Source organism: Topomyia yanbarensis, chromosome 3 (assembly GCF_030247195.1).
Source record: "Topomyia yanbarensis strain Yona2022 chromosome 3, ASM3024719v1, whole genome shotgun sequence".
NCBI classification, from domain to species: domain Eukaryota; kingdom Metazoa; phylum Arthropoda; class Insecta; order Diptera; family Culicidae; genus Topomyia; species Topomyia yanbarensis.
In genome coordinates this window covers 83255455-83281407 of record NC_080672.1, presented here as the reverse complement: position 1 = coordinate 83281407, position 25953 = coordinate 83255455, and the positions used below count along the sequence as shown (strand labels likewise).

General features: G+C 39.6%; 1 protein-coding gene across 1 annotated transcript; it reads left to right on the top strand.

The window, feature by feature from the left end:
- The first annotated feature begins 1014 nt into the window (after positions 1–1014).
- On the top strand, positions 1015–25944 carry LOC131691810 (uncharacterized). The gene is made up of 2 exons (XM_058978473.1): positions 1015–1840; positions 25176–25944. The coding sequence occupies exons 1-2, from the start codon at positions 1687–1689 to the stop codon at positions 25541–25543; spliced, it is 522 nt and encodes a 173-aa protein (XP_058834456.1). The 5' UTR covers positions 1015–1686; the 3' UTR covers positions 25544–25944.
- The last annotated feature ends 9 nt before the right edge of the window (positions 25945–25953 follow it).

Below are 25953 nucleotides of genomic sequence, written 5' to 3'. Positions count from 1 at the left end.
GTTTTAACTTTGTAGTGTGAACATAATATTAGACATGTTAAGTACTTTAGTCGTTTGCTACGTGAGAATGAACTGAACGAAGGGTCCCTCCAGAAGTATTATATTTTTCTAAGCATACAGAAATAGACGGTTTATACTGCAAAATGTCGTCCAAAGAGTATTATTAGATTTTTCTTTACTGAACAGAACTGTTTAATTTACTTTTTACAAAAGCTACAATAATCTTGTTTTTTGTACGACTTTCTAAGGGTCTGAATGATATTTTTTTATATCCAGGAAGTTGAGGTTAATTTATGTATACATTAAAAGGTGAAATTTATTCTCAATTTTATGACCCAATTGATGGCCTAAATAAATACTGTTGGTATATTGCTGCGTGATCAATCAAGTTTCCGGCATTAGTGTGAATCAATGCCTAACCCCTTATTGTTTCAATGGAAGCAAACGATTGAGATTGGATAAATGTTTTGTCGGGTTTTGTTGATCTAAAACGAGCGTTTGAAACAATTGACCATTGAAGGTTGATAGGTGCGTTGTAGAGGTAAAGTGTTCGCCATAAAAATGTTTTATTAAGATGCACAATAAAATTAGCCGTTAATTTCAAATGACTAACTATTAGGGTACTTTGGGATTTTTGTAGTCCTGCTCGACGCATCCATCAAATATACCAGTGTTCGCTTACATCTTCTGAGTAACTGCCAATGTTCCAACTCCGCTAATCTGTAAATATTACAACAATCGCATCGTGAATTATTGCCCTCATTTCACCATTATTGTTCTATCAATTTTACCGAGCTTATCTGCTTCCTGCGATTCAGCCCGTGTTTAGCTCCCTGTGCTCACAACCATATTTGATTCCGGCAGTCGGACATTCATTACTGCACGTTCAACAGTCAGTCTGTCTCTCGGCCGCGATTTACAAGTTATTTCACACCGTGTATAATAACAATCATCATTACTATACGCTACAATGGGCGTTGTTTGAATAGTTCAATATCGTACAGCCGTGGGGATGGAATGCAACCAATAGGCTTACTTCGCGAAAATCGCTAGATCTACACCCGCGCGGATTGATTATAGAAAAGTACTCAGCTGCGCATCCGGTCTATGACTAGAGTCGAGGACATCCGAAACGGTCTGATGAACACGTCACCCGTAATGGCGGATTGCGAAACCGAGAGTGAACCGGCTCCGACTCGAGGTTAAATTTTCCATCGAGAACTTTAGCTCAGGACTCTGGCCCTTTGATTTCGAAGATCGTGCGTAACGATAATTAATGTGAGTAATTAGGGTGATGATGGGAGAATACCGATGAAATAGTGCGTTTTTGTGGAAAACTGGTGATCATACGCACTCGATTAGGCGTGTGGATCCAATTAGATTATGACCGGGGGCTCAGCTTGTGAGGTGTGACTCGGATCTCGGGTTGAAACAATTTTTCCCACCGTCAGCTAGTTGTTGTAAGCTCATTTAGGTTGGATAGATATTACTAATTACCAAGGCAGATGTTAGTGTACCTAGAACAAGCTGACGTCCGACGATCGATGAGGGGCATTTAAATAGGCACCTGTACCGGGAGCTGCCGTCAGTTTGAGTTGCGCGATTCGTTGTGCTCGGATTACTTTCCATAATTGGGATAATATTGGTTAACAAATTAGTGAAAAAAGTGTCAACAACGGTCTCATAATGAGTTTGAATTATACTAAACCAGTTTTGTTGTGTGTTGGACTGTTTCTGGTACTTGGAATGTGCAGTGTGCAAGGAGCAGCGATCCGTGAAAAACGGCAGTTGAATTCTTTGTTGACTCTTACTGGAGACTCAAATGCACGGATTGAAAATGGTAAGTCTCGAGCGTTCTGATTCAGGGTGAATGGAAAATATTGATGTTTAGTACATGCTCCGCAGAAGACCCATTTTTTGATGCCACATCCAGAAATAAGATATTTTCTTATATCACTGATATTAAAATGATTAAAAACGTTTCATTCAAAAAAATTAAGAAAAATATAGTATTTGATGTCTAATTAATTACTGATCATAAATATTTCAAAGCTGGATTTAAAAGTCGTGAGATACATAGCTGATAATCGGTATGAATCAAATTTCATCAAAATATCTAAAAGGGCTACCACTATTTCTCCCTAAGGATAACATTGAGTTGAAACTTTAGAAAATCACAGATTAACGCTTCGATTTTGTCTTATCTGGCAACAAACTTGAACATCTATCTGTGTGTCCAAGTCTGCTGCCAGATATTGATGAGACGAAGTTGAAACGTTAATCAATAACTTTTTAAATCAGTTTCATTTGCAAGTGTAAGCAAACTTCAGAAAAAAATCAGAATCCGGACCTATAAATATCAAACTGAACCCTCTGAGTATGTGAAAATCGGTTGAGTGGAGATAAAGTAATAAAATAAATTTCGATTTTTTGAAAAATAAGAAGGTATGTAACCCCTTAAGAGACCAGTACCGTACCCTCTGAACCGCCAGAACAGGGCGTAAAAGGTACTATTACTAAAAACAACGTAAAATAAAATACTTTGGGAAATTAGTCATTATCTGCGATTTGTTTGGTTGTCTACTGACCGGTGAGCGAGCATTTAATTACATTGGTTGCCCCGCCCAACAAGGGTTCCATTGTTTATGGGAGGTGGTCATAAATATATGCTAAGTTTGATACAAAGCTACATTTGATACAAAGCTACATTTCGTTAGTTAATTCATCGCTAAATTCAAATTTTCTATTAAAAAGCGATTATATCCACTAAACAGTGTGATGAAGCCTTTCTTGCTGTTTTAATTATGCACATATATTTTTCTTGCTTAAGATTTTTTAGTACAAAAATGTGCACGTATGTAGAACGCTAAGAACTCGGCTCTTACCAACTAGAACGATATTAAAGGTTGTCATGATGCTCGAATAGATTACTTGGGAATATCCACACCATGGATAAACATACATCATAAAATACTAGTTGCTTATTACATTACGCAATCGAACTCTTCTCCTTACTTTACGATGAAACTACTAAAAGCACATATTTGCATCAGTAGGCTAGATCCACTACCGAGGACTAGTTTAGTAGACTGCGACAGAGCACCCGGTATCGTCGTCAGGGCGTCAACGAACCGGACGCTACGCTCCATCCGGAATTGCCGGACCGACCGCGATACCCTACCGGTTGGTTCGTTAGAAATATAGCGAAAGCCAATGAAGAATCGGTATCGAGACTTCTTTCGCCGAGGAACTTTCCGTCGGCGTAAGCTAGATTCACTGCCTGGGACTAGACCGAGTAGACCACGACGAGATACCACCAGTTGCGGGTCGTCGGAACGAGCAAAACGGACGCCTTGCTTCATCGGAATCGCCGATCTGATCTCAGTACCTGGCCGGTTGGCTCGGTTTCAGCAGAGCTTCTCTTGACGGGAATTCTCCTTCGGAGTAGGCTAGCTCCATCGTCAGCGACTAGACCGGGTAGTTTGCAAAAAAGTCGAAGGTCTCAAGGGCTCATCGAGGAAGTACTAAATGACACAAAGGAGCCGAAGGGCTCAGTAAATTAGACAACCTGAAGTTTGTTACCCAGATTGTTCTCGCAGAGAAAGAGCTGCCATACAGAAATGGTCACGTTGTATGGATGGTCGAAAACTGGTAATGTGTCGAGGAGGGATGCTGTAACCCTACTGATAGAACTAACTACTAAGTAGTTGGATTGGGCACCGTGTCATAACGTCCGAGATAATAACGTCCATGGTGTGGTGCGTCAAAACACCCGGGACTTCAGGACGCACCAGGCTGAGTCATAACATCCGAGAACGGGTGTGCATCATAGTGTCTCGGATGTTATGACGCAATCGATATCCTGGACACTGTGACGCACTTATAGTTTCGGATATTATGATGCATAAGAACTATGTCCCTGGTAATATTCCAAAATAATGTGCGTCACATAGTTTGGGACATTATTGTGACGCACAAGGGTGCGTCATAAGGTCCGAAAATAAATGTAATTTTAAAAATCCTCAATCATACTAGTGTCACAACATCCGAAAATAGTCCTGCGTCATAAGGTCCAGAATCTTCTGACTCACACTGTCACTAGGATGTTATGATACAGAGGAATTACGTCATAAAGTCCGGGAAAATATGGCCCACTCATTGTTTCGGATATTTTGACGCACAGGTACTGCGTCATAGCGTTCCACGGGCGGGTGATAATGTTTGCGACAATATGACGCACCAGCCATAATATCCGAAAGTGGATAAGTCATAAGACTCCGGACTTTGTGATGCACATTTGTTTTCGGATCTTATGAAGCTCTCCTTGTGCGTCGCAATGTCTCGGACGTTATGACGCATGTTTGTTTCCGGATCCTATGTCGCACATTCGCTTTCGTGAACACTGTGACGCATTAATGGTTGAGGATATTATGATGCATAAGGACTGCGTCGTAATGTCCCAATGCTTTATGACCTGGGACGTTATGATGCAGTATTCGAAACAATGAGTGCGTCATATTATACCGGACTTTATGACGCAATACATCTTCGTTATAACATCGGACTATCAGTGCGCGTCATAAGATCCCGGACATAATGACGCAGGACTACTTTCGAACGTTGTGTCACAAGAATAACTTCGGATGTTATGGCGTATTATTGCTTCCGAATTTTATGGCACACTCTCGTACGTCATAATGCCCCGGACGTTATCACTGTTTTGGAACGTTATGATGCAATACCTTTGCGAAATAATATCCGACACTATGAGCGCGTCACAGTGTCCAACATGTCCAATGGGTACGTCATAACATCCGAAAACGGATGTTACGTCACAATATCCCAGACGTCATGACGCACCCCCTTTTGGAGGCTTATGACCGGGGACGTTGTGACACAGTGCCTATGCGTAATAATATCCGAAACTGTGAGTGCGTCATCTAATCCCGGACTTTATGACACAATTCCTCTGCGCCATAATATCCCAATATCAGTGTGCGTCATAAGATCCCGAAGATTATGTCATAATGTACCGGACTTTGTGACGCACAACCGTTCGGACGTTATGACCTCGGACGTTATGACACGTTGGAGTGGAGTGTAGGCTGGCTTTGGTGTTTCCCTATCTCCTGCCCCTCCCCCCCCCCCCCGGGAAAATAGTTATCTCCTTGAGAAATTTTCAAATAGTTTCTATTTTAAATTTGTTCTAAATTCCAAACCAGATTCGACAACCAAAACTGATTTTAATTAGCCCTCCGGCACTCGCACGAATGGCTCCCCGAATGAGCAGCCGCTGGTGTTAAAAGAAGATTTCGCTAGATTTTCTGAAGGTGTTGCACAAAATACAACGACACGAGTGCCGGAGGGTTAAAAAAGGGTATTACATATTATGTATTGTACATTGAACATTTCAAAATCGAAAATCGAAATTTCGGACCCCGTTCCTGCGAATGGCACATTCGACTGAAGTTAAGTACCGCTACTATTTTACATTCCCCATTTTTTCACTTCTAATACCCTGCCCTGGACCCTAGGCCTGTGCAAAAATAACTTCTCCTGACAATGATACATCTCAAGGTGAGATATGTGATCTTTTTCCGGACCAAAGACAAAACAGTTTTTAAATCAATTGGTGATTTCTCGAGTTCGGACGAAATTATGAGAGAAATATTGAGATTTCGCCCTGTTAAGCTTCGGGTGGTGGAAAATAGTTAAAGAAGGAAAATGATATTGCCGGCTACGAGCATTTTACGAAGGAGTACAGAGTATATGTACCAGTTAATCGTGTGGAACACTATGGGGTCGTCTTCGATTCGAGTTTGAATTGAGTGGATCTACTGACACATGGGGTTGGTTGTTTTAAAGACCCCATGCTTCCGCCAGTGAAGATAATGGACGACAAACGTTTGCATTCAGCATGAAAGGCTGCGGTTAAAGGATATATATCAACTCAGACACCTATTGGGTGACCTTCGCCGGTCTGCTCTACCCATGCACATATTTGGAGCATGAAAATAGATGTAAAATTAAATCATTCCGCAAATACATGTCGTTGCTGTTGTGCTATTTAGGACATTTCGAGAAAAATGATTGAATATCTTGAAACTTATAAATGAACAAACAATTCAAATAAGACATTTGATGCTTCTATCTATTCTGCGTATTAATCTCTCAAATATCACGAAGATCGATTGACTAGGTTGCGAGTATTTACTCAAAATGTAAACAAAAGTTGCACTCACACGTGTCATAGGTGTGAATTGATGACAAAATTTATATGGCGTGTCATAATCGTGCATGGAAAGTTTTTCTTCGAAAAAAAATATCAATTATTAACTTTTATTCATATATTTGGGTTCGTTTTGTCTATAAACAATCGATGAGTTGCATTTTGAAGGAAATGAGTCAGAGAATCTAGAAAAAATGTATTTTTTGGTTACAGTGTTGCCAAATATGCTATATTTTCAGTTTAAAACTTAAATTGCATTTTTCTCACAATTTGTGTATTTTGTTTTGAAAAAGATTATGCCATTGTGTTTCTCAAATAATTTTACACATAAAAACATCTTATGCATCACGATAATTTGTGCCAATCCCCAGACACAGTCATTTGAAGCAAAAAATAACTCAAAATTCCTCAGCACGTTTCTCGTTATATCTCAGTAACCAAGCAGAATGTAAAAATTCTGAAAACGCCACATTGTAGAGATTTTTTGGACAAGTAATATGGCATATCTAACTCAGTTTACTTCAAAATACCGCTTGTCATAAGATAGCATAACAGCGACGATGTGCTTTTTTCAATGAATTTTGATATAATTTTACACGTTGATTGAAAATTACAGTTTCATTTACAAAAAAACCAATAAATATATTTATTTTTATTCTAAAATGGTTGAAAAATGTATCACGTGTAATCTCACATGAATCAAAGTGTGAAATCATATGCTTTTTGATGCTTTATTGGTGTGTATTGATTTTAATTTTATTTAAATCAAATTTTCGATTCAAGCGATATTTGTTTGCAACCATGTCGTTTAAATTTCATCATTTTTTTGGTATGTACGCCACCCGTACCTTCGAATATCTATACACTGAAACCTCCATTTTCGAACTCTTTTCGAAAACTTTGGTAATATTCGATTTACGTAACATTTTTTACGAACTCTATTCAAAGAAACAAACTCTTTTTTACGAACTAAGTCCTTTAACATCTTTGGAGCTCATATAGTGCTGTAGGAAGTTGTACAGTTTAATCTATTTTTAGCTAATTATTACTAATACAAGTTGGGTATTTTCGATGTAGGGTTAACTAGTATATGACGGAAATTGATGTTTGCCATTTTAAAATCCAGAATGGCGACTTTCGGTTTAGCTAAATTCACTATAGCCTCAAGAATTTGGTATTTTCGGAATGGGGCTAACGAGTACCTGGCGAACATCGATGTTTGAAACGATTTTGAAACCCAAGATGGCGACTTCCGGTTTAAATAAACTCATTTTAATTCCAGTGATATGGGTGTGGGTTGACGAGTACTTGGCGGAAATCAATACTTGAAGCCTTTTCAAAATCCACGATGGTGACCTTTGGTTTAGATAAATCCACTATAACCTCAATTTCTAAAATGGATAAGTAGATGACGAAATCGATGTTTGAAGCCATATTGAAATTCAAGCGAAATATTTTAACAACTTTCTTTTATTAAAAATAAAGAATAAAAATCTCAAAAATCATGTGTCGAATTTGTCAAAATCTCTGTGAGCTTAAAATTCACTGAAAACGGGTCTTCGCTGTATAGAGGGGTAGATATATTGATGATATGGTTATAGAAAATTTTACTCAACCGGAAGCCGCCTTCTTTGACACAGTGATGTCACTCATCGATTTCCGCCATTTACCTGTCAAACCCTTTCAAAAATACCCATATTGTTAGAGTTATCCATAATACAGCACAAATTGCAGAGCTGAAAAATTACAGTAAAATCAGGCAATAGATGATATCCTCCCGTTTTGAGCTATCACCTTTTCGGACGAATATCAAGAGACGCTAGCATCATTTCGCTTACTGAATGATAGTGATCAAGCAAAAAAAAATGGAAAACGATGATGGTGGATATAAGATGGAATGTTAAATCAAGGTTGGACCAACGTCGGACCAATGTCGGGAAATATTAGACTGACATCGGACCAATGTTAGACCAAAGTCGAACCAATATTGGACTTATGTTTGAAATATCACTTCGCTGGCAGTCAATATCAGTGACGGATGCATTCCACTGAAAGTTCAGTATAATGAGTGATGGTTCAGTTCGTTCGCCTATCAATTTCACGTGCTTTGAAACAACTGAACTGATATTGTCCAGCTCTGGTTGACTGCGGCCTAGCGCACTAGCGAATCGTATCCGTTAACTGGGGCAACTGACAGCCGGCAAAAATTATCCGAGAGAAACGCTGATTGTTTGTTTTGTTTCTATAAAAAAGAAACAAAAATATTTTGCGGTTCACGAAAGTCGGCTGTTTCATCCCAGTTTAAAGTTGTTTTTTGTGATAAAGTATGTCATGAAACAGGAAATGGATTCGCCGCCGGAAACAAGCCGTTGTAGAATTTAAAAACGTCTTTAATCCACCTAACAGTGTGATGAGACATTTCTTATAACTCTTATCACTCTCTTCGGATATTATATCGTTTGAGAACATTTAGAACTTGATGCTTCGCGATGTTTTTGATAACGCATACTACATGGGATAGTGGCAGGACTCAGAGAATCGCTCAAATCAGCATAGGACAACATCAGTGCTAGAAATCTCAAACCAAATCAACGGGAAAGCGAAAAAATGGCCCATAAAATAGACATACCAACGAATTATTGTTAATGCTCTGTTAATAAAGTATCTATATTGTGGTGAGAAAACTGAATTTTCCTACTGTACTGAGCCAAAAAAAATCGAATTTTTTTTTTTTTTGAATCGATTTGAAGTTTATACTTTACTCAAATTTCCAACGCGACTGAGAACTAAGAAATCAACGCTTTTTCTTGAAAAAAGCGATACTAGCAGTGACACCATTCAAAGAAAATCAATAGTGAATATTTCCAGACTTGGTTTTATTTCCCATTTAAGAACTATTGTGTTTTTTACATCCTAGATTGCATGATTCAGTGATCGAAACCCAAAACTTCATAAAGTATTTGAAATTATTAAATTAAAATTTGTTTTTGCTATTGAAATTGACAAAATGATAGTATCACCCCTTTGGCGATTGTTTACTTTTTCGGTCCCACCTATCAGCAGTGAAGTATCGCCCTTACGTTTTTTTACAATAACTACCGTTCTACACCACCGATTTCGTCCGTGTTTTTTCAATAGCGATCATTTTTTTTTTCAATTTGTTTATTTGATAAGGCACGTATGCGTTAGCTTAAAGGTGCCATTTTTTCATTGTTTTACATTTTGAATTTCTTAAAACTAGGGGGTTACACATTTCAATATTATTTTGTTTTATATAATGAAACTAAATAAAAAAAACTTTACAGCTAACTTATACATATAAAAGAGGGTATAATATAATATTCGTAAGATTTGGGGGACGGGTCATTTTGTGTGTTCTTTGTATAGTAATTCACTTTATGATTTTTAGAAGGGAGATTGTAGGAGAATTTAATTATTAACTAAGCGGAACATTTTACAAGCTTATTAACTAGAAATAACTAGAAAGAGTGGTTCAAGATTAAGGGGAATTAATTAGGGCTATTTTAAAGTAGTGGTACTGTTGGGCATTTCTTAACGAGATTAAATATTGATCAACTAAAACTAAGCACTTAAGTTTTGGGAATATATTCAAGGGGAGAAGGGGTGAAGTCATACTGTGTATCAGAGACATGGGAGAGAGGGTGGACAAGGCTGAACGGGGGGGGGGGGGGATATAAACTTTCAGTTTCCGGCATCAGGAATCAACGACCAGGATTACAGATTCGAACGGATGTATCAAGTATTGGGACGCCGGGCGGTTTTCCTCGAGCCGGCAGGGGTTCCTCCAGACGATTTCGTAGTACGGCTCAGATACGGATCGGGAACACACCGCGCTGCGTGTGTGATGTTGTACTGTAGATCTCGTGTTGTTGGTTCATTCGACAGATGTTTTGTCTCGTCTTGGAGTCGTATCAAACCATCGTTGGGGTACGGTAGGCGGAAGAGGGCACTTCTGAGAATAATAAGAGAAAAGATAGGGGCATTTAAATTTGGATATTGATGGTTTTGAGGAACGTGTATATAAGGGACATGTAGAGAATATCGCGGCTTGCTAGTACATCTCGAACCGGGACATTGGGTGATCTTCCTCGGGCCCGAAGGGAATCGAATAGTTGAGATCTGGCAGAACAGTACTCGGCGCATGCCCAGACAACATGTTCGATTTCGTGATAACCGTTGCCACAAGCGCAGATACCGCTATCCACGAGCCCAATACGCCGGAGATGTGCGTCCAGCGTGTAGTGATTGGACATGAGCCGAGACATCACGCGAATGAAATCCCGACCCACATCCATCCCTCCGAACCAAGGTTTCGTCGATACCTTAGGGATTATCGAATGTAGCCACCTTCCCAGTTCACCATTGCTCCATGAAGTTTGCCAACTTTCGAGGGTTCTCTGATGAGTGATACTGAAAAATTCGCTGAAGCTAATTGGTCTTTCATATATGTCACCTTGTAAAGCGCCCGCCTTAGCTAAAGAGTCCGCTTCTTCATTACCTGGAATGGAGCAATGCGAGGGAACCCAAACTAAGGTAATCTTGTACGATCTTACAGACAAAGCACGCAGGCGCTCCCAGATTTTCCCCAGAAAATATGGAATGTGCTTTCTAGGTTTCATTGAACGGAGAGCCTCGATTGAGCTGAGGCTATCCGAGACAATAAAGTAATGATCGGTGGGCAAAGTATCAATGATCCCAAGGGTATACTGAATAGCAGCAAGTTCTGCGACGTAAACTGAAGCAGGATCATTGAGTTTGAATGAGGCGGTGAGGTTTTGATTGAATATACCGAAGCCAGTGGATCCGTCGAGGCTTGACCCGTCGGTGTAAAACATCTTGTTGCAGTCGACTTCTCGAAATTTACTATGAAAGATGCTTGGGATCACTTGCGGACGTATGTGACCCGGGATTCCACGAATCTCGTCTTTCATGGATGTGTCGAAGAATACAGTTGAATCAGAAGCATGAAAGAGATTCACACGGTTGGGATAGTATGAAGAAGGATTGATATTTTGTGCCATGTAATCGAAGTACAAGGACATAAATCGGGTTTGAGAATTGAGCTCGACAAGCCTTTCGAAATTTGCAATTACTAACGGGTTCAAGATATCGCATCGGATGAGCAACCGATATGAGAGTTCCCAAAATCGATTTTTCAGCGGAAGGACGCCCGCCAGCACTTCTAAACTCATCGTATGTGTCGAGTGCATGCAACCCAAAGCAATACGCAAACAACAATATTGGATTCGCTCTAGTTTGATGAAATGTATGTTCGCAGCGGAGCGGAAACAGAAACTCCCGTACTCCATCACCGACAATATTGTTGTTTGGTACAGCCTGATCAGGTCTCCTGGGTGGGCACCCCACCATGTTCCGGTTATTGTACGGAGAAAGTTGATCCTTTGCTGGCACTTCTGTTTCAGATACCTAATGTGACATCCCCAGGTTCCTTTAGAGTCGAACCAGACCCCGAGATATTTGAAAGTTGAAACCTGAGCAATAGTTTGACCCATTAATTGAAGCTGTAGTTGCGCTGGTTCACGCTTCCTTGAAAATACGACTAGCTCAGTTTTCTCCGTGGAGAACTCGATACCCAGCTGGAGGGCCCAAGCAGACAAATTGTCCAAGGTATCTTGCAATGGTCCTTGCAGATCGACGGCTTTGGAACCTGTAATAGAGACCACACCGTCATCTGCAAGCTGCCTTAGCGTGCAGGAATTGACAAGACATTCGTCAATGTCATTCACGTAAAAGTTATAGAGTAGGGGGCTTAGACATGAGCCCTGGGGAAGACCCATGTAGCTAATTCGTGATGTCGATTAATCACCATGCGAAAAATGCATATGTTTTTCAGACAGCAAGTTTAGCAAAAAGTTGTTTAGAGTCGGTGAAAGACCATGCTGGTGCAGCTTCTCAGAAAGAATTTTGATAGAAACTGAATCAAAAGCCCCCTTTATATCTAGGAAAACTGATGCCATCTGCTCTTTGCTAGCATAAGCCATTTGAATTTCTGTTGAGAGCAACGCAAGACAATCGTTCGTCCCTTTGCCTTTGCGGAAACCAAATTGTGTATCTGACAGTAAGCCATTTGCTTCAACCCAATTATCGAGGCGAAACAAGATCATTTTCTCTAACAACTTTCGGATACAGGACAGCATTGCAATCGGTCGATACGAGTTGTGGTCGGAGGCTGGTTTTCCTGGTTTTTGAATGGCGATGACCTTCACTTGCCTCCATTCATGAGGGACAATATTACCCTCAAGAAACTTATTAAATAAATTCAACAAGCGTCTCTTGGCAGAGTCTGGCAGATTATTTAACAAGTTGAATTTGATTCTGTCTGGCCCTGGGGCTTTATTGTTACATGATAAGAGAGCAAGTGAGAACTCCACCATCGAAAACGGTGTTTCGTTCGCGTTATTGTGAGGGGACGCGGCGCGGTAGATCTTCTGTGCCGGGGCGGAATCCGGACAAACCTTCTTGGCAAAATCGAATATCCAACGGTTTGAATATTCCACGCTCTCATTAGTACTGTTTCGGTTTCGTAAGCGCCGGGCCGTACTCCAAAGAGTGCTCATCGATGTTTCTCTCGTTAGTCCGTCGACGAACCGGCGCCAGTAGCTACGTTTTTTGGCTTTTATCAAACTCTTCATGCGCGTTTCCGCCATCGCGTACTGTCGGTAGCTAGCTGGCAGCCCGTCGTCCCGGAAGGTCTTATACGCAGCGGCCTTCTCCGCGTACACGTCTGAGCACTCTTTGTCCCACCATGGACTGGGAGGACGCCCGCGTGAATTCGCGTCTGGTACGCGTTTAGTCTGAGCTTGAATCGCGGTATCGAGAATCAAGCCAGCCAGGAACCCGTACTCTTCCTCCGGAGGAAGCTCTTGTGTCGATTCTATTTTTTCGGATATCGCGGACGCGTAGCTCTTCCAATCAATATTTCGTGTGAGGTCATAAGAAAAATTGATTGTATTCGGTGGCCCTGAACCGTTAGCAATATTAATTACGATTGGCAGATGGTCGCTGCCGTGGGGATCAGAGACTACCTTCCACATGCAATCTAACCGCAGCGATGTCGAGCAGAGGGACAGGTCTAAGGCGCTCGGACGCGCTGGAGGGGCAGGAATCCGTGTCATTTCACCCGTATTCAAAATGGTCATATTGAAGTTGTCGCACAGCTCATGGAGTAGGGTAGATCGATTATCGTCATGAAGGCAACCCCATGCCGTGCCGTGGGAGTTGAAGTCACCTAAAACTAGCCTCGGTGCGGGGAGGAGTTCCGCAATATCGCAAAGCCGTCGGTGGCTAACTGAGGCTCTAGGGGGGATGTAGGTGGAAGCAATGCAAAGGTCTTTGCCTTTTATTCTGGTTTGGCAAGCGACAACTTCAATGCCTGGTGTCGAGGGGAGGTCGATCCGATTGAAAGAATAGCACTTTTTGATCCCCAAAAGTACTCCTCCGTAAGAGTCTTCTCGATCCAAGCGAATATTAAAATCGTGAAAGTGTAGGATTATTTCTGAAGTGAGCCATGTCTCGCATAGGGCAAATGCATCGCATTTCAAATTATTTAGTAAGATTTTAAACGAATCGATTTTCGGGATAATACTTCTGCAATTCCACTGTAGAACAGTGATTAAATCCTTGACCTCGTTCGATGAATTAGCCATCGAAGGATACAATCGCTGAAAGGAGGGGCCATTTCGCAGTGAACTGCATCAAGAATGTTTTTACTGCGGGGAGAAAGCTTATCAAGATACTTTTAAGGGGGTCAGAAATGTTCAACGCTGTAAGAATACGGTCCACAATGTCAGAGAAATTTATTAAACCAGCACTGTTTTCTTTCTCTGGCTGAGATATGGGAACACTTGGGGTTTTTGATGTTCCTGGAAGTGCTGGGAACTCCTTTTCTGAGCTCAGGTTACTGAGACCGGGAGCGACTTGCTTCGGTTTTACGACAGTACTTCCTTGAGTAGTTATTTTAGGGGGACCATGAAGAGACACCTTCTGGCCTTTACGACGAAGCTTGGAAGAGGAAATGTTCTTCCTTTTTCTACTACTTCTAGGCACAGCAGAAGATGTTCCCTCCTGGGGTTCATCACAGTCGCCTTCGTCAGTAGACAAGTTGGTAAAGATGTTCGTAGAGACAGGTGGCGTAGCTATCTTAAGCATTTCTGCAAAAGATCGCTTAGAGCGTCCCTGAAAGGAACGCTTAAGATTTTCCTCGCGCTGTTTGTACGCGGGACATGAAGGGAGATCATGTGGGTTTCCCCCACAGTAGAGACACCTTTCGACATCTCTACCACAGGAATCATCCGCATGATTCCCACCGCATTTCCCACAGCGGGCTTTATTGCTACAATGGGAGGCTGTGTGTCCCAATTGTTTGCAATTAGTACAGTTCATGACCCGCGGCACAAAGAGGCGAACAGGTAGACGAACCTTGTCAAAGAGGAGGTAATTGGGCAGGGCAGAGCCAGCGAAGGTCACCCGATAAGAGTCTGAGTTGACGTATGTTTTCTTCCCGTCAGCTGCGACTGATGCTGAATGCAAACGTTTGCATTCCAGTATCTTCACTGGCTTAAGCATGGGGTCTTTGAAACAGCCAGTCCCATATTTTAGCAGGTCCTCGCAATTCAGACTCGAATCGGAAACGACCCCACTGACTTCAACCCTGCTAGCTGGAATATACACCCTGTACTCCCTCGTAAAGGGCTCGTAGCCAGCAATATCATTTGCCTGAGTTGAACTGTTAACAACCACCCGAAGCTTATCAGGGCGAATTTTCGATATTTCTGTCACGGCCGAATTCCGGTCTGTCAGAACGCGAGAAATCTGCAACAGATTCAAACACTTTTTTTCTTTGGTCCGAAAGAAGATCACAAATGGCCCGGTGGCCGAGCTCGGATATACTTTGAGCCGGGGAGCCGATTTTGTTTCGACGTCCATCTCACCTTGAGACGAACCGCCGTCAGGGGAAGTCATTTTTGCACGGGCCTATTGCCCAGTGCACGTTATTAAGACAACCAAGAAGGGGAAACGAAAACTAATACTTAGCTTGTGTAGGTAACGGTATCCAGACGGCTTACTAGAAGAACACTGCTTCACTTCACTGACCGGCTAACGGTACAGAAACAGAAACACAAAAGAAGGGAAAAAATACTGAAACCTCAACTAGGCGTAGAGTGTGCAAATAACCTTGAACGCGGATTAACACTATTTGTCGCTATAGAGTGTACAGACCGATGACAAAAGACTTCTATCTCGACTGAGTGCTCGATAACGAATGATAGCGATCATTGTTACTATTTACAGCTGGTATCAGATTGATAATCCTAAAAACACGAAAATAACAGTTTCGCCTCTAAACTGCTAGCAAAAAAAGTATCACCCTGTTTGTTTGCATGGAGCGTGGAGGGCGAAACTTTAAATAAACAAACAAAAATACAGTTTCGCCCGTTGTATTTTTTGCTGTAGTTTAAGAAAGCAATATCGTAGAATCCAAATTTTTAGGTTAATTTGTTGCGTTTCAAAACCCTCATTCGCATGTATGAAAAAAGCCTTATGTTTACAGTTGTAAGTATCGCCCTTTTCACAAAAAAGCGTTGAAATGAAATCGCAGCTCCTGATATCACGCCATCTCTGAAGTGCATGCGTGCATAGTTCCAAATTTTACTTCGACATCGACTTTTTCTAAAGGTGACTTCGTAGTAGTATCCTTGATTTGAATTATTATCGCTAATCCTAATGCCAAAGAACAAATAAAAACCTCTTGAAAACGAACCGTTTGGGAAAATCATCATCATTACTGGAATTTGCATTTTGACGAAACTTTTCGATAAACTTCCGTCACTTGCGTTAATGCACTGGGTGCACAGTGCTCTGAAAATCTAGCGAAATCGTCTTAGGGCACCAGCGGGTCTAATTCAGAGTTATCTGCGCGGCGAGTTAAATCTGTAAAGAATACTAAAAATTAATTTCTATTCCATAATTTTCAGTTCAGCAATTCGAGAGATCGTGCTCACCGCAAGCCATGAAAAATAGACTACGTTGTGAAGCGATGGTCACTATTTATTAAAAATCACGGTTAAATAAAAAATAAAACTATTAAAAAATTTCAAATAGTTTATAATTTTCACAAACTTATTAGGAAAAATTGTTTAATAAGCTTTCGTAATATTGTGTAGGAAAAAAGCTGAAAATTTCAGTATTTTCTCTATCTGCAACATATAAACCCTTAAGTATACCAATTAATTAGTATACGAATTGGAATAGGTTCGCCAAATTTTGGAAGAAGTCTATAAAATAACCCCTTGAAAACTACCTAAAAATTGTTGTAGTTCGATGCAATAAAAAATCTCCAAAAAAGAAATGTACCTATTAATGTGAAACACAGCGAATAATACATACAATAAAGACCCATTTTTATCAGTCTCATGGTTTATTTTAGGCTGACAAAATGGGGACATTGACTAAATCGGGCATTTTTATTTCTTTATAATAAACTGAAGCTGTTAAAATATTCTTCTCGTCCCTTGATGTAGTCTGATAACTATTTCTGATTATGTTATAATAGATATTCAGCATTCGAAGAAGTTTCCTTTGAACGAGTGTAGAACGACTTTGTTTCTACTTACTTGAAATCAGCGGCGTAGCCAGAAATTCGGTTTGGTGAAAATCGATCATACTGTCCAAACGGCATAATTCCGAAACCGTAATTTTTGAAGTTTTAAAATTATGCAGAATTAATTTTTCAGAAAATAGTAACAGAGTTCGTGTCTTTAGCGAATTTGTTGAGACTTTATTGTAGTCATGAATATTAACCTGAGAAAATTCACCATAAATACTTCTTGGACGATATAATTATTTTATCAAATGATGCGCTGTTTAACGTTTGTAAAACTCATCGAGGATACTAACCCTCCGAAATTGGCGGTTTCAAAATGATGCTATCTTGACCTTAAATTACTGTTTTTAAACATTTGACCTGTACATATAATTGGTCATACAACAAAAATCAAATGCTCATCAAAATCGATCAGAACCGCTAGAGTCGAATGGAAATCGTCTTTTTTCATAAATTTCTCTCTACACTAGGAAAGTATTATCCTCGTTATTAATCATATTACGTTTTCGTCTCAACTCGACGCATTCCCAAAAAAAACCTGTCTTAATCCACCTAGTGGTGCAATTGTGCTTGTCTCATTTGTCCAGACTACGATTCCATGGCTGGTTATGTTCAATACAATGGTGGAAATAAATATTACATGTTCAGTACGATTTGCACATACATACAATGGATCGACAGCCACGATCTTGAGATACTATGTGATACTGAAACATCGCTTGAAACCAGCGGCGGATCATAGAGAAAGATCCGGGAGGTCCAGGTCCTGCGGAAAATTTTCAACTATTTAAGAAATAGTTCAAAATTTCTTAAAAAGTTGAAAATTTTCCGCAGGAATTTTTCAACTTTTTAAGAAATTATGAACTATTTGAATTTAATTTTAAAGTAGCAACCCCTCACTGCATACTCCCTCCGGGCCGGTATGATTGACGATTTTTAGAGTGATTGCATAACCTTTCTATATGAGAAAGGCAAAAATGTACCAAAGTCCAAAAAAGTCAATTTTTGTCAAACATCTCAATGTTTCATGCATTTTAAAGTCATTTGGCATCAAAAATACAAATTTGATTTTGAAAATTTTTCATTTCAGTTTATATGGGAATTTGCTGTGTGATTGCACTCTTCAACTCGTAACTCCGGAACCGGAAGTCCAATCAATAAAAAATTCAACAGCAGGAAGGGGAAGGTTGTACCTTTCATTTGAGACTAACTTTGTGCAAATCGGTCCAGCCATCTCTGAGAAACAGAGGTCCACATACACACATAAATACACACAGACATTTTCCGTTCTCGACGAACTGAGTCGATTGGCATACGACACTCAGCCCTCCGGGTCGGGATTAGATTAACGAATTTTAGAGTGAATGAGAAAGGCAAAAACATTTTTAGCAAATGTTGAAAGTTATGCATTTTTTTTGGTGAGCAGTTCTATGTTTCATAGACATTAAATCAATTTTAACTTCGCTTCCTATTAAATAAAGACCCTAATTACAGTACATTTCTACAAAAACTAGCTCAATTTGAAAATAAATCTGAAGATTATGATTGATTACAGAACTCTGGAATTTTCTATTGGAATGTTTTCAGGCAGGAATTCGATATTGATGTTATTAGACAACTGTGAAATCAAGACCAATAGATCAGTTACATATCAGGACCCCATTCCGACAATTTATCAAAAGTCCTCATGATGTTTACAACAACAGGTTATCAATCTACGGATCAGATCATTGTTATTGTAATATTGAAGTAAATCGGTCTGCATCAATAAATTTTCAACTTCAATCCAATATTTTTTTTTGGGTGTGGTGGGAGGGGGGGGGGGTTGTATGGTGTTAAACCTCAAAACCTTCTCTTGGCTACGCCGTTGCTTGGAGTTATTTATTTCGCTTTTCATTTTCCGATATGTTTCAGATCGATCCGATGGTTATAAGCTAGAAAAATTGCAGTCAGAAGGTTCGCACAAATGAACATTTTTGTACTGATAAGTTATCAAGCTCCTTCCAGATAACTTGGAAGTGTTCGGTGATTATTTCTAGCGGTAGTAGATAGTAAAATGAAATACAAAATTCGTTTTATCAAAATAATGTTTGGCTTATTTCAATGGATTATTACTATATTGAACAATAAATAGGCGACAAAGAGTAATCAACAAACAACAAGCCATAACTTTTAAAGTATTCAAAATAGATATTTAGTCTTTAGTAAAGTTATTCGCAAAAGTAAGAGCTACAAATTTGCTGAAGACATCATTTCGATATAATCACTTCCAAGAAAATTTGTGAAAATATCTCACTCATAGGGGAATTAATCAGCAAAAGCACAATACCAAAAGAAAGGGCATATTGCCTCCATTAAATTCTCCAAAGATACTATTGACCTAAAATAAGCCGTTTTGGCGTTAATAATAGATTACATGTTTTTGGTCATATTTCTGGCAATGGGAAATAATAAAAATCTTTCGTCCGCATTTAATGTTAAATATCTCTTTTGATAATAGTCCGATTTCAACAATCTATAGCTTGTTCGAAAGGTATTCGTTAAAGCTGTCTAAAAATATATAAATTGTTAATCTAAATTGTCAATTTCGGCAGATAATTTCAAAAAACTGCAAAAAGCGCAATTTTTACACATTCAAACATTCATATCTAATCATCAGAATCAAAAACAAATTAATAGCGTTCATACTGTTTTTTAGTTCTTTCATTTAAAATTGGTTTGGATAAGATCGGTTCAGCCATTGCTGAGAAACACGAATGAGAATTTGTCCGTTACATACACACACACACAGACATTGTCCCAAATCGTCGAGCTGAGTCGATTGGTATATAAGACTCGGCCCTCTTTTATAAGAAATGTAAAAAAAGCATAGGGTGATGAGCCCATTATCGCTAAGTTTCTATTATCACCCTACCCATTTGAAGCCGTTGGTTAGAGCAGTGTCTGCCATCTTTGTTTAACGCATTGAGTCAAATGGTAGCGCAACAATAGGGGCACTCGATTCGTGTTTTCGTTGTGCTTAAACACGAGAATTTTACTGTTTTCAGCGCATGTATGTTATTATCTTGGTACTTAACAACGAAGCAAAGCTATTGATGCTAATTTGTACGCATTCCATTGTTTGTGGGCCGAGTAATTAACGAATCAGTGAGGCGCCTTCCTTAGTATGGTGAAAATAGGCACTTCACCCTAATTTCCTTGAAATGTTCGTTTTATCCCAATATTAACATCACTACAAACCAATGCGTTCGCGAAAATTAACGCCTGAAACTTTATGAGCGAAACTGAATAGGTGGCGAAATAGTTGCCGCTGCCTTATAAAGGGTTTAAACCGACTAGAGGCTAATCTTAGACAAACAAAACTCTGCCCATTTCAAATTTGTTCATATTTTTGTAGACACAGTCATTTGAAGCAAATAACTCAAAATTCCTCAGCACGTTTCTCGCTATATCTCAGTAACCAAGCAGAATGTCCAAATTCTGAAAACGCCACATTGTAGAGATTTTTTGGACAAGTAATGTGGCATATCTAACTCAGTTTACTTCAAAATGCCGTTTGTCATAAGATAGCACAACAGCGACGATGTGCTTTTTTTCAATGAATTTTGATATAATTTTACACGTTGATTGAAAATTACAGTTTCATTTACAAAAAAAACCAATAAATATATTTATTTTTATTCTAAAATGGTTGAAAAATGTATCACGTGTAATCTCACATGAATCAAAGTGTGAAATCATATGCTTTTTGATGCTTTATTGATGTGTATTGATTTTAATTTTATTTTAAATCAAATTTTCGATTCAAGCGATATTTGTTTGCTACCATGTCGTTTAAATTTCATCATTTTTTTGGTGCGTACGCCACCCAGAATATCAATTAAAACCGTTCAGGAGTCATAATGGTTGGAAAAAAGATATTGTTGCACATATTCAAAATGTTGTTCTTCATTAAATGACCCAATTGACTTCTTTGAATGTTAAGTTATATATCTAACATACAGGGCCGTCGAGAGCCGCGTCGGGCCCCAAGGCTTGTATTACTGCCGGGCCCTTTTAAACCTAAGCTCTCTAGTTCAGTATGAGTAAGTACCTCTTCAGCCATGAAAAACTCATGAGTCCGTGGTTTCTACTAGTATCCGGTTGACTCATATTGCCACATTCACAGATAGCGGACCAGACAGGTGAATTTCGACAGCTTCTTATTTTTATTAGCTACGAGTTTTTAAATTTGCGGGTCAGGAATCAGAAATAAGTAGCCGCTAGCTCAAATGGCACGTTCCCCATGTTGATCGGAGATTTGTGCCTTGCCATGCATCGTCCTTTCATGATTTTCCTGACGGGAAGGATTGGGGAAGTGGTAAAGTTAGGGGTAAAGAATATACCCAAGAGACCACGAAGCATTATTTAATGGCTTTAGATATGTTCTAAATTCGCTTACAAAACATATTCTTTACATAGCACACTTAGTGTCGGAAAAGACGAAAGAATGTGCCAGAATAGAGCTAGTTCAGAAGCACCTTAATGGCTGTGAGCAATGTTAACATAGAGCTGTGTTTTTTTAAATAACTTCCCTTCTTTATCGACACAGCAAAAGAAAAAAATACCTTTCGATAACGTACCCACCCTTCCTCTCTTCTTTTGTTTGACATGCCGATTGTTTAAATTGACGATCACACTAAAAGCTGTTGTAGAACAATGCTATGAAGCTTTTATAGAAAACTCTAAGCGTAAATATATAATCTTATTATAGTACTTTAAGACAGCGAACAATAACGAAAATACCTATGCGTTCCAATAATCACCTAAACTCGTATGCCTTCCTGTAATAAATGATGATGCAATAAACGTAAAATCAAAATGCAAATTCTGCACGATTCTTCGAAAAAATTCAACTAAACGTCTAGGTAGAGTTTGGAATAAACCGAATATACAAGCAAATCTTCTCACAGATCAGTGATCAAACGCGTATACCACATTGAGATGAGCTTTTCGACTGTGGATAGAACCCCATTTCTATAGGTACTAAATCGTCAATTTAAACAGTCGGCACGTCAAACGAAAGAAGAGCGGAAGGGTGAGTGTGTTATCGAAAGTTTATTTTTTCTTTTGCTGTATCGATAAAGAAGGAAAAGTTATTTTTAAACGGCTCTATATTAACATTGCTGACCGCCATTAAGGTGCTTCTGGACTAGCTCTATTCTGGCACAATAAGTGTGTTTTAATGATCTCTATAGAACTATAACGCCGTAAAGCATATGTTTTGTATACAAATATAGAACATATCTAAAGCCATAAAATAATGCTTCGTGGTCACTTGGGCGAGGCCCAAAATCACCGTTCTATCTCAACACAGTGCACTTTTAGAAGAACAATTCCTTGAACGTGCTATAAAAATAGAAAAATACAAAAATTATCCATTTTAATCACCGGGTAATTAAGGTCAGTCTACCTTCTCATCTCGCCTAGAATAGAAACTAAAAACCGTTCTGCTATGGATACACGGCAAAAACTGCAGACGAATTGTGCTGCTGTTGATTTTTGGAAATGTCCTGTGAGACCAGCTACTCGGAAAGTGAAACAATTACTAAATGTGCAGATTGTGCCCAGTCCGGGAGTAGTTAACGCCCTGCAAATGCACCATATCAAACATCAAGGGGCACAATCGTTTGTTTCGCGGAACAACGTGCAGCACACCAACGAAAACTACCACGTTAACAACATCATCCCCGTATATATAGGCAAAGACTCTAGAGAGAGATGTGCTTACACGAATTATCTCCACACGCCCCGGACATCGTGATTAACAAATTTATGTCAAGATACGGAGAAGTGGCTTCAATAAGAGCTGTAACTTCGCATTTTCCCGGGTGTCCCTAATGGTATTCTTGTGGAGAGAATGCTCCCGTAACCATTTTATGCGGATCAACCGAAAATGGGACGTTTCATCAGACAATACTGTTTAGGCAACCATGGTAGGATCCTATGCGCGAGTTCTATAAAAAGACACTGCACCAGGGAAAACTTTGTGCAAAAGCAGCTAAGAACAGCCCACCTACTATAACTGTAAACAGCACACCGTTATCTTATGCCAAACCACAAACGGCTACAAAACCAATATCTACAAGGGTTGGGAGTACCGGTTTTACTGTTACCGAAAACCGATAAAACCGTCCAAGTATTCAATACCGAAATACCGGTTTTGCAACAATGAAAAACCGGTATTTTCGGTATTTTTGTTAGCAAAAACTATTTAAATAATTTTTCATTGTTTTTTTATAATAGAGCTTTTGAAAAACTTTAAAAATATTTTCACCTACTAGTGTTAGAAGTAAGATCGTCTGTTTTGGGACAATTCAATGTTTTTGTATAAGCAGTGAAATGCAGCTCGATCGAACTTCAGCACATGGCTGTAATAAATTAGTGAATCAGTTTCCTTCCTTCGATCATTCTTGCTAATAGTAATAATGCTATTACACGCGCGAATGTTAATTGCATAACAATCTGCATCATATTCAATCGTTTGTGGTGAGAGAAATCAAATCATAGTTAAAATAATACGATGAATATTATTTATATTTCGAAATATTCAATTACACAGCTATTAGCATATTACGCAGTCAAATGTCGCTTGAATCAACTAAACAACACTCTCGACAATCAGTTGTCCGGAGTTGAATTTGCATTTTTAACAATCTGAGAATTTGTTATAAATTCTCGGTAGCTAGCTGCCCAGAGCAATAAACACATGATAACACTTCTACAAGTTGCTTAGACTTGTGCAATTATTTACCCCACCCCACTGACAAAATTCCTGCCCGTGGCAAACGTAGAGATGCAGAGGTATACACGGTCTCCATAATAACATTTGTTACGCTAACATTTCGTTCCTTCCCAGATGGCTGTAAGGACGCGGCAGACATCGTCATTGGCATTATAACGTACAGAACTTTCGATTGAGGATGGATAGCTACTCCCAGGTTCCATTCGCAAATTTTCTGTGCAATTTCGTTTGTTCTGTTCAATCAAGGATTAGCAATTACGAGTTGTACGGTCATCTTGCTCATGCTCAATTGGAAAAGGAAGGAAATAAACGCTGGTTTTCAAGACGAGGTGGAATTGATGCTTAAGCGGTTTCATACACGAAGTAGGACTGTTATAATGGGTATTTTGAATACTGGTGACAAAATAGACAGAGATTAACCTAACCTATAACAAATCTAAAACATATTTGATTCGCTGGAGCTTGGCTCAAACATTTTTGAACACTATTTTTAGCATATGGTAAAGCATTTGTATAAGGAGAAAACAGCAATTTTAGGTCTGTTTTCGAAGTAATGGTTTGTCAAATCTCTGAACGTCTACTGCATTTAGCTAACCTGCTATGCTTTCTGGTACAATAAGCGAGTTAGACAACATGACGACATGCACACTTTTCATGCTGCGATACAGAAACAAGCTACCGAATCACATCAGGGGTCCCGAAGTAACATCTGTTGAGCGATTACTTTGTTAATAAAGTATGAATTGGCATCGAACCAAGTTAAATGCGACTGCTTTGTAAATTCAATTTAATTTTCATTTTTTCTTTTTGATTACCGGTTTTCAATACCGAAAATACCGGTTTCTCAAAATGCCTCGGTTTTCCCAACCCTAATATCTGCGGATCTGACAGTAACAAATATTCACTCAAAAACAATCACGCCCAGTGTCTCCAAGCCAACAACCGGAACAACCAACAAAGAAGCGAATGTAGAAGAGGACGGATGCGTTTGTCCGTGGGCTCGCATTTTTGTTTGACGCTCTGTTGCTTTCTTGGAAAATACTTTGAATTGGCTTCTTTATATTTTGTAGTGTATTCCGTCGATTCAAGCAATAAAACTCGGTTTTTAACTTGTACACAAAGTAGGCAACTCCCTTAAGAACGTTTGTTTTAACAAATGTCAACTGTCAAATAAAGTTTGCATTTTTTATACTTTTATCATATAACAATTTAAGAAAGCGAATTATTACAAAGAAATTAGTATTGCTATTTTTATTGCTCTTCTGTGCATACTGGACGCGTTCGCCCATCTTCCGGGTAAAAACGCGGGCCCCCAAATATGACCCGGGCCCCAGGGCAATTGCCCTGGCTGCCTCCCTCTCTCATCGGGCCTGCTAACATACTCATAAATGTAACAATTCCTGAAAACTGTGTGCGCTAAGTACAATCACCATTCGCCCTCACTGGTTCACTGTACCATTCAAATGACAGATTCACTAATCTAACAAAACATATCTGCTCTTTTTGTTACTTCCCAGGCACCATCATCTGCGACACTTTGACCTGTCCGCCAGAATCGTTCAAGTGTATCATCGTCAAGAATAACACCGAGAAGGACATCAACAAGATTGAGGTGACGCGCGAGTGCCTTGACCCGGCCGGTAAGGCAACCGCCAAAACAGTGGAGTACGAGCCGAACAAGTTCCCCAACGGCAAATACGAAAGCTATGCTGAAATTGATAAGAACGGAAATATTGCCTCGTTCGACAATCGGGGCAACGCGTACAACCATTCCGGCAGTGGCGATGTGCACTCGTACCTGTACCAGCAGATCGAGGACCTGCACAAAGCGATTCTGGACCAGCTGCACAATGCCGGCACGGGAACACCGCTGCGGATTCCATGAGCTGCCGGAAACGATCGAATGAATCCCGTTACATTAGGTTAAGCACCGCGCATTTGCAATGAATACTTCAAGGTTATACCCGATTCCATATTGGGAACCGCTTCCGAGGAGGGTTCTGGAAAAAGATAATTAATTTGTGATGGTAGGAGTGAAACGTTTGTTTAACAGGCGCGTGAGAACTTTCTCACGACTATATTTACAACACAATCGTCGTGGAACATGATACCCCACTGAACCAAACATCACGCAGCCTGAAATCGAATACGTATGACGATTGTTAGTTCGTTTTGTTTCAATCAATCTTGTTACGGATGTTGCTAGCACGCGAATCGGTTGTAAACTAAACTAATTGTGATATGTAGATGCATAAATTGGACCTAAATGGTAACATTTCCGAACAAGTGTTATAT

Bases quoted from the DNA above. Each gene is read 5' to 3' on its own strand.
- LOC131691810 (XM_058978473.1), top strand. From the start codon at position 1,687: ATGAGTTTGAATTATACTAAACCAGTTTTGTTGTGTGTTGGACTGTTT. The intron at 1,841-25,175 runs GTAAGTCTCGAG...GTTACTTCCCAG, and splicing joins AAATGCACGGATTGAAAATG to GCACCATCATCTGCGACACT.